At 52.1% G+C, this 13,076-nt stretch overlaps 5 protein-coding genes across 5 annotated transcripts; 1 reads left to right on the top strand and 4 right to left on the bottom strand.

Annotated features, from left to right (window-relative positions):
* Nucleotides 1-116: 116 nt before the first annotated feature.
* Nucleotides 117-1,817, bottom strand: A1O5_03219 (uncharacterized protein; the record flags this gene model as incomplete). The annotated part of the gene is made up of 1 exon (XM_007743831.1): nt 117-1,817. One exon carries the CDS (start codon nt 1,815-1,817, stop codon nt 117-119), a length of 1,701 nt encoding a protein of 566 aa, XP_007742021.1.
* A 744-nt stretch (nt 1,818-2,561) lies between these two features.
* A1O5_03218 (arylmalonate decarboxylase) lies at nt 2,562-3,299 on the bottom strand (the record flags this gene model as incomplete). Its single annotated transcript, XM_007743830.1, has 1 exon — nt 2,562-3,299. One exon carries the CDS (start codon nt 3,297-3,299, stop codon nt 2,562-2,564), a length of 738 nt encoding a protein of 245 aa, XP_007742020.1.
* Nucleotides 3,300-3,978: 679 nt separating this feature from the next.
* On the bottom strand, nt 3,979-6,398 carry A1O5_03217 (uncharacterized protein; the record flags this gene model as incomplete). Its single annotated transcript, XM_007743829.1, has 3 exons — nt 3,979-5,276; nt 5,414-6,212; nt 6,276-6,398. The coding sequence occupies 3 exons, from the start codon at nt 6,396-6,398 to the stop codon at nt 3,979-3,981; spliced, it is 2,220 nt and encodes a 739-aa protein (XP_007742019.1).
* Nucleotides 6,399-6,927: 529 nt separating this feature from the next.
* On the bottom strand, nt 6,928-9,612 carry A1O5_03216 (uncharacterized protein; the record flags this gene model as incomplete). The annotated part of the gene is made up of 1 exon (XM_007743828.1): nt 6,928-9,612. The coding sequence occupies one exon, from the start codon at nt 9,610-9,612 to the stop codon at nt 6,928-6,930; it is 2,685 nt and encodes an 894-aa protein (XP_007742018.1).
* Nucleotides 9,613-10,015: 403 nt separating this feature from the next.
* A1O5_03215 (NADH dehydrogenase (ubiquinone) 1 alpha subcomplex 9) lies at nt 10,016-11,264 on the top strand (the record flags this gene model as incomplete). Its single annotated transcript, XM_007743827.1, has 3 exons — nt 10,016-10,561; nt 10,615-10,773; nt 10,830-11,264. The coding sequence occupies 3 exons, from the start codon at nt 10,016-10,018 to the stop codon at nt 11,262-11,264; spliced, it is 1,140 nt and encodes a 379-aa protein (XP_007742017.1).
* Between the last annotated feature and the right edge of the window lie 1,812 nt (nt 11,265-13,076).

Raw genomic sequence — 13,076 nt, 5'->3', positions numbered from 1 at the left:
CCATCCTTCTCACAAAGTGGTCAGCATACGCCGCGCAGGTACCTAAAGGGAGGTCTGGCTGCCTCTATTCTTAACGCAGGGTTGAGTGCTTTGTGTACGGCGCATGTCTCCTCCGCTCAGACCACGCTGCCCACGAAATGAGCATTGACCTGGCTCTCGAATCCCTTCTTTTCACTCTCGCCGTTCTTGCCCTCATTCTCGCTTCGGCCATCATCACCACCGCCGCCAGCGGGCAACATGCCCGTGGTGATCTCGGGATCAAGGCCGTCAATCAAGTAGAGCTTTCCCAGATCTTCATCATTTGTCTTGACAGGGACCGGCGCAGCGGTCGTCAGGGCCACGTACAGGAGGCCCGAGAAGGTGACCACGAGGACGTAGTTCCAGGAATACAGGTTCAGGATGCCTTTATTGGTGATCTTGACCCCCATGGTCTGGAGCATGCCGGGAAGCAAGGGGCTCAGGGCCACGAACCACGCCACAAAGGCCCGCCAGTTGAACCCGTAGTCATACCAGTAGATTCCGTGCGGCTTGAAAAGATGGGAGATGTTGATGCCGTAGCCACGACGGATCCAGAAGTAGTCGGTCATCATAACTCCCGTCGTCGCCCCCAGGAAGAGTGTGTACGCGCCCATGAACGCTAGGAACGTGGTGGCTTTGGCTTGAATCTGCCAGGGACAGATCGCAAATCCGATCACCGCACAGATAAACTGCCCTCGACGGATATTGATATATTTTGGGAATAGGCCCGTTAGATCGTTGGCAAAAGGGATGGAGTTTCCGGTAACGTTGGTCATTATGTTGAAGAAGACGAACATGATTCCGGCAAAGAATTTGCCTCCGCGCGCCTCGAAGTTGTTGATAGTAACGAGTGGGTTCCACTGAACTTCGCCGTAGACCACAGATGAAGCCACGGCCATCGTGCATCCTAGGAGCTCAGTCAACGTGACGAAGACCGGGAGGGCGAAGAGTTGAGTCAAGTAAGCCGCCTTGTCGCTCTTCGAGTGTCGAGATATATCCATGATATTGACGGCAAAAGTGGCGTTGCCAGAGATGGCGGCATTCACGCAGATGCCAAAGAGATACCCGACGGACATGCCATTAGTCGGGATACTGGGTTTCGTCCAGACCTTGGGCCATCCCCCTGCAGCAGTGATCGACCAGGTAAATAACGCGGTCCAGTATAGTGGCACCATAATGCTCTTCACCACGAACAAAAAGCGTAGTGTTCTGATCGGTAGGTAAAGAAACGGTAGCGATATGAGCCAAAAGATGACAAAGCAGAGGAGTTCCTGGGCGGTGATGTTGGCAGATGCTGGAAAGGCATTGACTTTCCAGTGGCGGAAGGAGGGCCAGATAGCTGTAATACACGCCTGAACCGCTTGACCAGCGAGACTCGTTTGGATCCCGTAGTATATCAGGCAAGGGACTGCTCGAACAATCATAGCCCACTTAGATCCCCATAGTCCAAATGAAGCCCGAACAACACCAGGGAAATTCGTCCCCAGTTTACTTCCTAGATATCCAGAGGCCGCGCACGGGATGGAGACGATGATATTGCCCAAGAGACAGGCGACGACACATAATCCTGGATTGAGGCCGAGAGAGAAGGCGGAGCTGGACACCTGTAGTTGGGCAGCATTGAATCCTTCGGCGATCCAGAAGAGACCCATCTGGTACCATTGATATGTGCGGTCTTTTCGCTTGATTGGATCCATGTCTTCGTTGGTATACGCAATAGCATCTGCATCGTTGGCGCCAAAGGAACCAGGCTTCGGTTTCAGCACCACATAATCTTGCCAGAAGTGCTTCAAGGCCATTGTGCCGGAGGTGAGAGTAGGTGGCGGCAACAGTTATCGAATTGATCAGGGGACTTTCAATGGATTTGAAGTTCAGAATGGATCAGTTCCGGGCCGGTCGCCTGGGTGCTCTTTTATATTCATGAGGCGGCCGTGAGAGACGGGCAGTATACAATGGACTCCCTCTCGTAACATAGAGAAGTCTATCGGAACAACTCCGACAATGAGGAGATCGGGAGTGTTGAGCGGGAGCACGCTGTCTGGACGCCATATTTGCAAATTCGTATTGGTATTGGTAGGTAGCTGCTATGTTGATAAGAGAAGTCTTCCTTCAACAGGGCGGATAAGATGATTTCTAGAGTTTAGGGATGTTTGCCAGGCCAGCTGTGAGAGATAAGAAACCCGCAAATCAGAAACCACGAAGAGGCAGACCAATCGCGAAATTCTTGGTCCCTACGCCGAGCTAGGGCGGGATATTAGCTAGGTCCGATGCCAGCCACATCGTAGGAAGAACCCTGTCGGAGCATCTCCGAAAAATGTGAAGAAGGTTTGAACACGACCATTGCTCCTGTCTGGGTCAGGTATGCTGAGAAGTTGACTGGAGATTGTCGGTCTGTGAATGCAGTCTTCGGGCACTGGAGTCTAATCGGGTAACCCCAGGGCCAGGTAAATAGAAACAGCATTGTCGAAGCCTCTAATTCTGGCTTGGAGGGCGCGTCCACCGCCTATATCCGCCTTGAAACTCGCATCTGGCAAGCCCCAATGTCAGCAGTATTGGAACAGCACCCCCCATCCCTGAATCGAGCTCGTGTCTACTCCTGCAATTCGACCCATGTCCCACAAGACTGTCGCAATGGTGTCCAGCACAGTGATACCGGTTTTGGCCTCCCACCTGTCTACCAACTGGGCCGCCTTGAGCCCGGTGCAAAACACACTGACAACTCCGGCTCCTCTCTGTGCCAACGTCCAGAAACCGTCATCAAGCGTTTTCTCAGAGACGTGGGCAAACCCTCGGTTGTCGGATTGGCCCAGGTGATGCTCTACCGAGCAGTCCACGCCAAACCCGCGATAATTCTCTATGATGGCTGATTGCACGTCGTCGGTATATGGTGTCAGCAGCCCCATTTCTCTAACTCCCAGTCGCTTGATGAGGCGGTTGAGCCCGAGGACTGATGTTGTGGCGGGAATGCCAGTCGCGGCCGTAATCTCCTCGCATAGTTTCTCATCCGCGTCGAAGCCGAGCCATCCTGACGAGGTCCCGCTCCAGCCGATCACGTCGACTTTGGCATCCGCAAGCAGGCGGGCGGCCTCGATGATGGCGCTATTGTCGAATTGTGCCAGGGCATCTGGATCCAGGGCAATTTTGAGCACTCGAAAGCGCGAGAAATGAACCGATACATTGCTCAGTTGAGAGACGATTTGTTGTGTAAGAGGTTCTAACACCGTGTTAGAGGAGGGGACAAGAATGCCGAAGCTGATGCGTCTGGGGCTCTGCTTGATCATGGCCACTTGTTAGACGGCGGCAATATTGCTGGGAGTCCAAGGGAGTGTCAGATAGTCTGCACAGCCAAAGCGCACGAGGTTGAGGTGGTAAGAACTTCAACCGATGTGCTGGCCGTGGATCCCTTTTTGTTTTGGATTTGTTAAATCAGAGGAGCCATTGGGACGTAACAGTTCAAGCGATTTGTAACGTAAATCGAGCCAGGATTTTCTGCTTCGGAGTAAGTGAAATCCTCCTTTGTTAAAGGGAGTGAGCAAAGTAGGCTGGCGGGTCGGGAATGGCCGTCGGCCTTGAGCGTGCCAGAAGAAGCTCCATTCCTGGATCATGAACATCTAGCAGAGGGAGGACGCACACAAAACGCCTCAACGAATCAACTGCAAGACTGCGCAATATACTCTGTATCACAACTCCAGGATGCGTGGCGATTCGATCAAGACCGATGGGGTGGTGGATCTCGAGCCCCTGTTACCGCATGCTCTTCTTTTTGGTCGGATCGGGCCCGATCCGACAGTATTTATCACAAGCGAATGGATCCGGAGCTGAAGGATTCGGCTAGGAGGGTGTCCGCTTTGTGGCTCTATCCTGCCCCTCATTTCAGCATTGCGGCGGCGGAAACTGTTCGAAACCGCTCAATTCGCGATTGTAGCCGAGGACCATGCTCCAGACAGAACCAGTATCAGATCAGAAGCCCATACCAGTGCCTCCATTGAACCATCCCAGGCCCTCTTCCGTCAAGAACTCCTCAATTTCTCTAAAGTTCACAGGGTCACACTCGAAATCACTGTCCTGGGTCTGAACGAACTCGGTCATCATCTGCCAGACGTCCAAGCTATCTTTTGTCCAGTTGTCACTACTAGGTCGCTCCATGTCGTCATATGCAGTGGCCGGATGTGGCATCTCAGGTCCCGGGACGGTGTCGCTGGCTGCAGCCGATGCACGAAGCGGTGCCTGGAGACCAACAGATGGCGGTCGTTGTTGGCTGTTCACTTGTGAGCGCCTTGGGCTGAGGACATACTCTGCCGTCTTGCCCGCAATCAGCTCAAATGCATCGCGGTATTTCTTCGCACCTGCGCCCCATTGCTCGGTAATCAAATACAGCACAGTAGAGCAAGCACCCAGGTCAGCCGCCATTTCGGCATCGTAGAGACTTGGGTGGGACCACGCACAGTAGATCATCGAGAACCCAGCCACAAAGACGGAATGTAGATCAAGAAGTGTGAAGGGCACAGATCGTACGCGGTGAAGTCGCCTGTTGAGCTGACAGACTTCGCCTGACGACTTGGCAAAGGAAGAAAACGGGAATGCTTGATTGGGCAATTGGATTTCGGTGAGAATTGTCTGAAGGAGCATTCGGCGAGCTCGGTGATAGTTGAGCAGCAACGCGAGCCGCTGTGCTTCCGGCAAAGCAGGCCGAGACACAGGCGTTTGAACAGGAGTTCTGAGGGTAGACAACATCAAGTCCGTCGACGCATCCCCTCCGGTGGAGTGACCAAATATGGCAGTTTTCCAGTCCTCAAGTTCCTGGAATCGCTTCGCAATCTTTCGCTCGACCTGTGTTCCACGACTGGTCTTCGCGAGACGGGCGAGTGTAAGACGGCTTTTCGCGTTGAGCTGATCTAGCAGAACATTATGAACGTGGAATAAGATGTCGGTTCCTGCTACTGTGGAAGGCACCCCTGGCCCGCTGTGTTGATTCGATACCTGGTGCTCACGGCTTGTCTCTGCTAGCTCTATGATGTCCTCAAAACGGTCGTCTTCAATCTCGTGGGGTAATGGGATGTCGATTTCATCATCGGCAATGGCCAACGGCCTTCCCAGAACTAGGACAATCCTCCGCTCCAGGTGGTAGATGCTCCAGAACAACCTCCTCTTAAATTCGTCAGAGTGGGCCGTGTTCTCATCCTTTTGCAGTTGCCGGTGAAGTCCTAGTTCGACACATTGCCTGATCATCAGACCGCACAAATGCCAAACACTAGATCCTGCAGAAAGAGTTAGAAGATGGATTTGCAAAAGCATTTCACGACGCTCGAGTTCGGAGTCCCACGTGAGAGTGGAGGAAATGAATGCATCCAAACAAACCAGCACAACGAGCTGGACTGGCGAAACCACGACGCACCTGACGGAGAACGCAACGCATAGATGGCCACTAGAAGAATGAGCTGGATATTCTGAACACTTGGCACGTTAAGTTGATCTTGTAATTTTGCCATGGCTGAATGATAAAAGCTTTCTGGCTCCGATTCAGCGATGTGTTCTGACCCCACCAGTTTCAGACAGCGAGAACCAATCGCATACACCAGCTGCAACACAACATGATCATGGCGTCCTTCACTAGTTGTGGAATCGTCCACTTCCTGCCGATTGTGGTGAGCTTTCCATAGTTGATGTTTAGAAAGAAACGGGAAATTAGGGTGAATATAAGATAGATAGGCGGTCACGAAAGACGCTGCCTTCTCCAACGGCGGTGAAGATGCTGCGGCGGTCGAGCCTCTCTGGCTGCTGCCCGAGAATGGACTTTCGACCGTCTCTGAAGGTAAACTCAAGCAGGAAATAGGTCGTGCTTTTTCGTAGACGGCCGTCTCGATCATCAGAGCCAAAGACACCCCAGATGATACTCCAAAGTATTGAGGTTCGGCAGCTGCGTGGAGGGACAATAGCCCAACACTACTCGCCAGGTTTGGAGTGCCCGTGGGGGAAGTTATCCGCCCCTCTGAGCTTGCAGCTGCCTCATTGCCATCGCCGCCGGAGAAGTGCCCCTCCGATCGGGACTGCCGCGAGGGGTCCAGCTGTGCTTCCAGCCATGCAACTCTTGTTTCCAGTGCCTTGACATAGGATGACGGGTACTCGTTCTCGGGAAAGACACAGTTGAGCTTGGCCCTCGCGCAATTGGAACAGGCCGGTAGTTTGTTGTCGCACTAGGACTACTTCAATCTGGCTGTCGCAGTAATATTCTTAGATGGATCAAGGAGAAGCCGTACCTTTTGACGTCTCGTTTTACACCTCAGACATGCGACCACAGCTCGAGGGCGCTTCTTTGGCCTCTGAAAGCACGGGTCGGAGGATGCATCTGCTGGCATTGAGATATTGTCGAGTCCAGCCATGTTGGATTCGAGGGCTCCGCGAGCTGAATGGTCTGACGGTAGTGTTCTGAGGGAACGTGCCTCCGCATGTCAAGGCCTTCAGCTCAGCGTCTTAACTGCCTTCGATCTATCGTTCATCAGTAGAAGGGAGCATGTCTTCTTCATGAAATTGTCCAAAGGGGGATCCGGCAGCCTTATCGCCTGCCAAGCTGCGTCTTATCTACCACCTCGTGATAACATTACTTCGTAATATCGGGTAGCGGTTATTACAGAGTGACCTCGACTAGCCCTTTTTATGCTAGAAATCTGAAAACGGGCTGCCCAAGATTGCCTTAATATATGGGTTGCATGGCTTGCAGCGTTTCATCCTTTGATTCCCGAGCGAGTTCAAGGCGCAGAAGGTCATGGAATTTGTGTGAAGCCATGAACATGCGGTGGCGTTGGGTATCAGCGAAGCACTGCTTCGGCGTGTGTTGGAGCAGATTGCCTGTGGAACCTGTCGTTGATGTGCAGTCCACACTCTTCAGCGTCGAACATGCTATATATGTGTTCATGAAATGAGCCATTTCTGGCTCTCGATCTGCGTCGCTACTGCCGCCGTCTCAAGCTGTCTTGCTGTAGGAGAGTCGAACCTGCTCAGCGTCGCCGCTACCCTGTACGTTACCTTCAACACGTCACCATCAGCACTGGCATCATCTACGAGAAACGCTTCTATCAGCGACTTTCGATTTTGAAGTTCCCAGTCTTTGAGTATCATCTTGATTGGCGAGTGCTCCTCATCAGGTGGGTCATCCGGTACCAAGAGAGTTTCTAGGACGATCTGCGCTTTAGAACCTGGAGCGATGATACCTGCGTTTCCTTCTGGGAGCAACAGATCCACAATGTACGCCTGATCGGTTTCTGCGAGGCGAATAGGGAAGGACGCGGCGACGAGATGGCCCGGCCCGTCCTCGTCCTCGTCGTCTTCAGGTATCTCCATGAAACCAAGTTGGCGTTTTCCGATCCAGGGGACGATACGGCCACCTCGAGGAAATTCTATTGCCAAACCTGGCAGTATAGCTCTGATGCCTTGCTGAGTGACGTGTGCTCTCTGCTCTGAGAGCTCAATGCGCTCGCCCACAAACGTCACGGGCATCCAGCGATAGCCCGGTTGTTGCAGGCGCGGGCGACTACCGAAGAGGATGCCCGTGCTGACATGCTCCATCTTGAGGAACATCAGGCGAATCCGTTCCTCATCTTTGAGGTTGTAGAAAGTTGTCAGATCCATCCCAAGGAGGGTTGCGAGGCATAGGCCCTCATCAGCAATGATACTGGTCTGACGATATGGCAAGACCTTCTCTAAAGAGCTCCATTTCGTTCTGACGTTGTTGAACTGAGCTGCCGGAAGCTGCAAGATGCTGAAGAATCCAAGCACAGCAACCAAGGTCCCAAAGTAAGTCGAGTCCATTGTCAGACCTTCCATTTCGACATCTGAGATCTTTTGATCAAGCGCATCTGCATCGAGTGCCAGCCACATGCCACTTTGCACACCAGGCGGTTGTTGCATCGGAGCATTCCGGTCTTTTAACACGGGCCCAAGATGCATGTCGAGTATGAGTTTTAGCATTGCCATTCCCACACTTTCTGCGCGGAAGTCTCGATCATACCGCACCTGTGCTAGATTGGCAAACCGCTCGAGACGGTAATGCTTCGCCAGCCAAGGTAGGCTGGCAAGTCCATCTTTAAATTGGAAGCCTAACTCTTTAGCGAAAGCCGCTTCTTGAATCGTCCACAGCCGTTCATTCCAGGGGCTGATCTCTATTCGTGTGAGACACTCCCTCGCTGGTGTGTCAAGGCTGATTTGCATTAGAGTAGAATCAAATACCAGAACTCTGTCTGCCTCGCGATATATTCGTTCCATGTCTCGAAGGGCCAACATTTTGACGGGACTGTCATTGAATGGCACGCAGATTGTATCTACCCAAAAAGGTACTTGCCCATCGACGTCAAGGTCGGTAAATAGCTTGATGACAGCATCTTGGAACTTTTGCAGTTGGCAACTTGGCAGAGCGTTTCCTCCAGCATTTCCCGTGCCGTCTGCCCAGACGTGCGATATTGCGACATATCTCTTCGGTGCGCCTGTCTCTAGTTCATGGCTTCGGACCAATTTCCAAGAAGCTCTGCCGTCAGTCCTGGAATGCTCACGCAACAGTAGCGGTGCGTAACCATCTCTGATCCACCTGGCATACTCTGATCCATCGCCGAGATCAAAGGAAACCATGTCACAGTTGCAATCATCACGACAATGTTTCGTCGTGTATGTGCTTTTGTCTATCTGGTTTGCAATGCACCCAAAAAAGCAACAACTGGCATGTCGCTGCGTCGGACCCTTAGAGATGGAGCTCAGGTACACGGGCCTAATGATGGAACCCTCATCTTTAAACTTCCTGAGCCAGACCGGGCACCACCCTGCCAGGTCCATTCTCCGCACGATCGTCACAGGGATGTTCCATTTGAGGTTGAGTTGTCTTTTGTACTTGCGTTCAACAGCGTCGCTAAGAAGCTCCCCAGCGACCCCAATCGACAGTACCAGAGCATGCCCGGGGGACTCAAGTGAATTCGCACCGGAGTACGGTTCATCTGTAAAGAATGTTTGATTTTCTGGCGCATCTTGCAGCCACTCAGTCCACCCTGCACGGTGGTCGTGTCGATGATCATGCTGAGAGTGTACGTGCCTCGGCTGATAATTTTGGGTTTGCACTCGTCGGGGTCGATTCCACTCCCGGCCGGTAAGGAGGTTATAAAACACATTCACTCGCTTCAGGATCACCGACATAGCCAAGAATCGTTCGAGGTTCTCTTGATCAGCATCGATCTGGTCGAGGTTTGGGTGGATGTGGTTCCACAGAAGTATGTTGTAGGGCAGGAGTGCCGAAAAGATTCTGAGCTGTTCAGTCCCGGCATCCCTTTCAGCTTCGGTGACGAATTCGGTGCTTAAGCCGCGCAGGCCGCCAATGTGCATGATTTCAGTAATCATGCCTAGATATGCCCATCTCTGAATAAATGCTGCGGCTTCGAGCCACGTCTTGCCGTGGAAGTTACCTTCGACGATGTGTTGGATATTGAAACCTTCATAGTGAGGATAGAATAGCCATGATTCCAGGCCGCCCGCTGTGTATGTACTGGATGGTGGGCTGAAATAGGGTACAGAGAAGCGCGGGTGAGCTGGGTTGGTGATGGGTGGGATGAAGTCCATGTTCGTGGCCGTTTGACAAGCTGCTGCAAAGGAGGATGTGGAGGGCACAAGGAGGTGAAAGAAAGCGCAAACGTGGTTGTTGTACTTCGGAATACCTAGGTATATACAACATCGCCAGGTTTCGGAGCCTGGGTCTCTGCACCCAGGCTGTGTGACTGTGGTGTGCCTGGTGCCTGATCTCAGCTCGCGAGATGAGGCTGAATGAGGCTCTGAGGCTCAGCGTCACACGTGAGTGTGAGGCGTTCTTGCGTCGCCAAGCTTCGAGCCACGTGATGCAGCGGAGCTGTTGGAGGTTGACTGCATTGAAGCTCCTCGCAGACTGCGACCGTCACCTCCATCTACCTTATATAGTATCGACACTCGATCTGCCTGTGAAGGCTTCTCTCGGGTGCTGCATTGCAAGATGCACACCTGCCAACCCACCACCCTCGCGGTGCGCGCAGCTCGATCCTCATTCAAACCCAAATCCTTCCAACGAGGATACCTCCAAGACATTGCTATCACACGAACGGGCAAACCGATCATAAAACACCCGGGAGGAAGATCATCATTAGGAGGTTATACAGTTACCGTCTTCGGTGCGAATGGATTTCTCGGGAGATACATCGTCCAGCGACTTGCGAAAAGAGGATGCCAAGTTGTGGTCCCTTACAGAGATGATATGGCAAAGAGACATTTGAAACCCACTGGCGACTTGGGCAGAGTTTCCTTTATGGAGTTCGACCTGAGAAATACGCAGTCGATTGAAGAGAGTGTGCGACATTCGGACATTGTGTTCAACCTGATTGGCAAGAACTACCCGACAAAGAACTTCAGTCTGTGGGACGTCAACGTCGAGGGCGTGGAGAGAATAGCCGAAGCTGTTGCTAAATATGATGTTGACCGGTTCATTCACCTCTCGTCGTACAATGCGGACATCGACTCTCCGTCGGAGTTCTTCAGGTCAAAGGTCAGAACATCCAGAATTATAAAGAGGTAGACGGTCATTGACACCCCTCACAGGCCATGGGAGAACAAGTTGCAAGACAACTCTTCCCCGAGACCACCATCGTCCGTCCAGCACCCTGCTTCGGCTTCGAAGACACTCTTCTACATCGCCTGGCCGGCGTGACCAATCTGATCACCGTGAATAACATGCAGGAACGCTTCAACCCGGTTCATGTAAGTCCGCCTTTGTGCTCGCATCCATCCCCAACACTTCTAACCTACGATGCCAGGCCATTGATATCGGGATGGCCCTTGAAAAGATCGGCTACGATGATACCACTGCTGGCGAAACCTTCGAACTATACGGGCCCACGAACTACAGCATGCGCGAAATCGCCGAACTGGTCGACAGGGAAATCCTCAAAGAGCGCCGCCACATTGACGTCCCCAAAGCCCTCCTCAAACCAATCCTTTACTATCTCAACAAAGTTATTTGGTGGCCGATCATGACAGCGGATCAATTGGAACAAGAGTCACTGGATCAGACGGTCGAGAAGGGGGCAAAGACGTTCAAAGACCTGGGCATTGAACCAGCAGAGTTGAAGGATTTGACCTACTTGTATCTGCAAGAATATCGGAGCAGTAGCTACTATGATTTGCCGCCAGCAACGGCAAGGGAGAAGAAGGAAGCAAAGAAGTATTTGCATGTTATTGACGATCAGTAGGTGAGTGGGGGGAGGGAGAGGAGATGGTGTGGAGCAGGTATCGGGGCAGTGCAGAGTGATTTGAATCAAGGCTTATGGTCGAGAGTGGTTGAAATGCATGCTGAAGACCGCTGAGCCTTCTCGACACCCTCCGAGAGATTGTACATACATGGCTAGAGAACGAGGATTTAACCAGCAGAGGGGATTCACCGAGAGCATAGTCTCCTTCCTTTTATATTCCTGCATTGTCGCCTCAACTCTACGTTGGGTATATCATCGTCCCCGACACTACGATGGGATAGGTATAGCTCGGATAGGTAGCTAGTATTGTACTTACACTTGCAAAGGGAGGATATATCTCATCCTACACACCTTCCGAGGCCAACCAATTCGCATGACCGAACTTGGCCAGCAAAAATACCCGCGCTGAACCGCGAAAAGACTAGGAAGCAGTTCGTATAGAAAGAACGAGGGATGGATGTTACAGAAGAGGGCAAAGATAAAATAGAAATCCCCGCCCCCAAAAAGCGAAGTCCACCACCGCATATTAGGGGAATTTAACCAAAAAAAAAACACAAGCGTCAGCGACAGGGTTCGAACCTGTGCCTCCGAAGAGATGTGATATCAGTTCTTGAATGTGAAAACTGAAAACTTTCGCGGTGGGAAAACACCGATCAAGTTCACTGTTGACGGTTCAAGTCACACGCCTTAACCACTCGGCCACACTGACGGCGGATGTGCAAAATGCCCTGGAATGCTCTGAATTTTGGGGAGCAATTTTCAGGGTTGTCTCTGAGTGTTCAATATACAAAGCTTAGAGAAAAATGGGCGGGGCTTGGAGGTGGTTTGGGGATGGAGCCATAATGGAGGGGGACCAACAGGCGGGGCGGACGGTCTCATGCTTAAGCGGTGGAGTCTGAGTTTTCTTTCGAGAGAATGGTAGCAGAGGTTGAAATTGATGCCAGATGCAAACAACGGCTGCTGACTCTCGCCGAGTCAAGTGCAATATCTACAAAGGGACTCTATCCTTGCCTCACTGGTGAACCAGCAGCACTGATCGGCACCAACCACGACGGCGGCCTGGGATCCTCGAACAGCGCCGCGTCGCCGTACCTCTTGGCCCGTGGCACAACGTTTCCAGATAGTACCCCCTAACGTGGACAAAGACAGCTGCCAACGTACGAACATCGAAGGTCTCAAAGGCGTAGGTAAGACTCAGGTGCCTCGAGGGGCGGCTTTTATTTGCCCCCAACATCGAAAATATTCCACCTTCCGGTGGATGTCACCAGTTTTGAGAGTGCATACCGGCGGGGCACATGCTAAACCGCTTGTCAAGAACGCGATTAAACAAGACAGCTGTGGGAATGAACCGGTCAATTGTGGCAGCGCTGACGATGTGGGAGGTGCTATTTAGCACCATGCAACCATGCGAGTGTCTTCCAACCAATCCAACGGGCTTGATTTTGCTCACCACACGAAACCATGAATCCGTTGTGGAGCTAACTCCTCCCCGGGGGACATCGTCACGGCACAGGAATGGGAGTACTGGAATAATATGAAGGTATGCTCGTAATGACGACATCCAGAATTAAAATCCGTCGATATCGCTGTTCAAAGTCAGATTCAAAAGTGCGGCGCAGTCGGTGTGATCATATAATAACCTGACTAGCACTCAGATATTGCAATGCAGTATTGGAATCTGCTGTGGAGATCAGAAATATCGGATATGTCTACACTTCATCGAACAACTCATAGAAAGAGGACTCGTTCGAGATGGGGACAAACGTCCAAGACCTGGGTGAAAGAAGACGGCGAGGCGAGAAATGTCGACGG

This window comes from Cladophialophora psammophila (assembly GCF_000585535.1).
Source record: "Cladophialophora psammophila CBS 110553 chromosome Unknown aczJe-supercont1.4, whole genome shotgun sequence".
In the NCBI taxonomy this organism is placed as follows: Eukaryota; Fungi; Ascomycota; class Eurotiomycetes; order Chaetothyriales; family Herpotrichiellaceae; genus Cladophialophora; species Cladophialophora psammophila.
Note: the sequence above shows the minus strand (reverse complement) of the source record. Positions and strands in the feature narration are given on the sequence as shown.